The sequence below is a fragment of the Bidens hawaiensis genome, unplaced genomic scaffold (genome assembly GCF_021521415.1).
Source record: "Bidens hawaiensis isolate Kalapana, Puna unplaced genomic scaffold, B.hawaiensis_p1.1 tig00014982_1, whole genome shotgun sequence".
Classification (NCBI taxonomy): domain Eukaryota; kingdom Viridiplantae; phylum Streptophyta; class Magnoliopsida; order Asterales; family Asteraceae; genus Bidens; species Bidens hawaiensis.
In genome coordinates, this window is record NW_027492331.1 from 249,324 (window position 1) to 252,975 (window position 3,652).

A 3,652-nucleotide genomic window follows, 5' to 3' on the forward strand; every position below is an offset into this window, starting at 1 on the left:
TGGAAACCATCATCATTAGTGACTTTCTTTTGTTCTTCATTTAACTTTTTATCGTGAACTTGTTTCGGGCATTGAGTGTTCGAATGGCCAAACACCTCACATAAAGAACATCTGGGGGGCTCCCAATCATATTCAATTCCAACATCCATCTTTGTGATAAGGTATAACATAAATACATAATACATTTAATTTATGTCTAATTTAGTTAGGCTTTAAGATTTTTAGGTTAATGGTGTTTAGATTGTGTTAAAAAAATGGGGGAATTTTGTGATTTTAGGTTAATAGTTTGATTACTTGCTAAGTTTGTTGTATTTTTGATCTTATAGGAAGAAAGAATAATGAATCCGATAATGGAGAGATTTCTTAAACAAAAAGGAAATCAAGGATCGTCTTCTAAGACTCCCGAGTTTGTTGAATTGGATGATCTTCCTTCGGATCCCGCCGATAGAAAACCGATCTCTAGTTATAACCTGAATCAACGAGATGTAATAAGAAGAACATATCTACTAAGAGGACCATGTCAACCAAGCGGTGTGGCATTTCCATATAGAATGATCGGTAATGATTCAAGACGTTTTCCGTTTAGTTGGTATACTAATTTTAAGGGGTGGTTAGAGTATAGTATAAAAAACGATCGTGTTTATTGCTTACATTGCTACTTGTTCAAGGATCAAGTTAGAAATCTCCAAGAAGCTTTCATTAGCGAGGGGTTTAACGGTTGGACTAGACAAGATAAAGTTCAACGCCATCAAGGGGAGTTTAATAGTTTTCATAATAAAGCCTTTAAAATGGGTGAAGATTTGCTTAACCAAGATCAATCGCTACAAACTTTTGTTGATAAAAAGAGTGAGAAGGAAAAGTCCAATTATCGACTTAGATTAGGTACTTCTAGTAGTCTTACAAAAAGACTGGTGAAGGTAGGGGCACCATTTCGTGGTCATGATGAATCAAAAGATTCATTAAATAAAAGGCTTTTCTTGGAAATTTTAGAATTAATGGGAAAGCAAAACGAAGAGCTTGGCAAGGTTATTTTAGGTAATGCACCCGGGAATAGCCAAATGACAAGTCCAATAATTCAACAAGATCTTAAACATTGTTTTGCTCAAGAGGTATTAAAACAAATTTTTAAAGATCTTGGTGAAGATTATTTCTCTTTATTAGTTGATGAATCATGTGATGTATCCAACAAGGAACAAATGTCCGTAGTTATTCGATACGTGGATAAATATGCAGTGGTTAAGGAAAGGTTTATTGGGCTTGTTCATGTCTTGGAGACGTCGGCGTTAACTCTCAAACCCGCTATTGATGATTTATTTAGCCGACATGGACTTAGTTTGGGCAAGATTAGAGGTCAAGGTTATGATGGCGCAAGTAATATGTCGGGTGAGTTCAACGGGTTAAGGGCTTTAATTTTAAAAGAAAATGTTTCGGGTTTTATATACATTGTTTTGCTCACCAACTTCAACGTGTTGTTGTGGGTGTTGCGAACAAACATAAGCCTATTTGGAGATTTTTTGAAATGGTTACATCTATAGCAAATGTCGTTTGCGCATCTAGCAAACGACAAGATAAGCTTCGAGAAGGTCAAAAAAAAACTTGAGAGGTGTCTTGGTTACCGGAAGTGGGTTGAATCAAGAGCTATCTCTTACAAGGCCTGGAGATACACGTTGGAATTCCCACTATAAAACACTTGATCGTTTGGTTACTTTATATCCAATGATCATGGATGTGCTTAAATATGTTGAAGAAACGGGTAAGACGAAAGCTATCATGAGCCAAGCGCAAGTACTTCAATTGGAAATGAAAAAATACGACTTTGTATTTTACTTGCACTTGATGTTGCATATTCTAGACGTCACAAACTCATTGTCTCAATGTCTTCAAAGAAAAGAACAAGATTTGGTGAACGCGAGTTCATTGGTTTCTTCAACCAAGCGGCAACTTGAAGACTTTAGGTTGGATGGGTATAACAAGTTTGTGGAGAAGGTTAGCTCTTTTTGTGAATAACATGATATTCTAGAGGTAAGGATGGATGATGACTACATTAACATACCAACGCCAAGAAAAAAGACAAACATGAAAAATCGCCACTATTATGAGTATGATTGCTTCAATGCGGTTCTAGATTTGCAAATCCAAGAGTTTGGGGACCGTTTTAACGAGGTAACATCTGACTTACTTTTTTCTTTGAGTTGTTTAACTCCTTGTGATAATTTTCGGGCATTTTCTATTCCAAAAATATTACAATTAGCCGAGTTATACCCATATGATTTTGATGAAAGTGATAAAACGGTTGAACTCGCGACAAACATCGATAATTTGAAAGGAGATAAACGATTTGAAAACTTGAATGGTTTAGCAAGTCTTGTTCAATTGATGGTTCAAACAAAGAAACATCATGCATTTGCATTGGTGTATCATTTATTAAAGTTAGCTCTCGTATTACCCGTCGCAACCGCAACCATTGAAAGATCCTTTTCGGCGATGAAGTATGTGAAGTCTGATTTGGGTAATCGAATGGGTGATGAAAATTTAAGCGATAGTTGTATTTGTTACATTGAGAAAGACTTGCTTATCAATGTTAAAGTAGATGATGTAATTGTTAGATTTCAAAAAATGAAAACTCGTTGAGAACAACTTTGATATATTTGTTATCTAATATTTTGTTTGGTAATCCTTTTAGATATATATATATATATATATATATATATATATATAAATATATATATATATATATATATGTATATATATAGGTAGAGGATCATGAGAGAACTCCATTTTATGGAGAGAACTAGAGAACTAATAATGAAGTATTTTTAATTTAATTAAAAAAAAATAAATTTTTTTTTCTTTCATCCTTCTTATATGTTGTTATTCTTCACCACAAAAAAAAATAAAAATAAAAAAAATTAACGAGTAATGCATATATGCAATACACCGACTTTTTTTATAATGCATATGTGCAATAGTGTGCATTTTGATATTTGAAATGGTGTTGAATAGCATATATATAGTTGTTTGTATTGTTTATTTGCAATAGTGTTATATTATATACAAAAATTAAAAAAAATCGATATAGTGCATATGTGCATTAGTGTTGTATTACATATATGCGATAATGTGTTTTGCATACAATTATTAGTGTCGTATTTGCATATATTCAATAGTGTGTATTGGATAATGCAATTGTGTTGTATTATATGCAATAAAACACTATTGTATATATGCAATAGGCATTAGTGCACATATGCACTACAGTACTACACCGACAAGTTTTTTATTTTTTTAGTATCAATATCAACTTATTAGAATGTGAAAAGAAAAAAAAATCACAAAATAATTTTTTTTAAATAGTTAAAAATAATTTTTTACTAGTTCTCTAGTTCTCTCTTTAAGAGGAGTTCTCTCTAGATCTCACCCCTATATATATGTATATATATATATATATATATATATTTATGTTCACTTATATTTGTTTATAAGTTCGTTTGTGTTCGCTTATGTGTGTGAACTGTTTGTTTAGGTTTAAAACGAAAGAATATGAACAATCACGAACATTCTAGTTTCCTTAATGAACAAACATGAACAAAAAAATTTGTTCGATTTTATGTTCGTGTACGATTAAAGTTAGATGAACGAACACGAACATGAC

At 32.2% G+C, this 3,652-nt stretch overlaps 1 protein-coding gene across 1 annotated transcript; it reads left to right on the forward strand.

Annotated features, from left to right (window-relative positions):
• The first annotated feature begins 350 nt into the window (after nt 1-350).
• On the forward strand, nt 351-1,535 carry LOC143548257 (uncharacterized). The gene has a single exon (XM_077039473.1). It carries the CDS (start codon nt 351-353, stop codon nt 1,533-1,535), a length of 1,185 nt encoding a protein of 394 aa, XP_076895588.1.
• Nucleotides 1,536-3,652: the final 2,117 nt, after the last annotated feature.

Bases quoted from the DNA above. Each gene is read 5' to 3' on its own strand.
- LOC143548257 (XM_077039473.1), top strand. From the start codon at position 351: ATGGAGAGATTTCTTAAACAAAAAGGAAATCAAGGATCGTCTTCTAAG.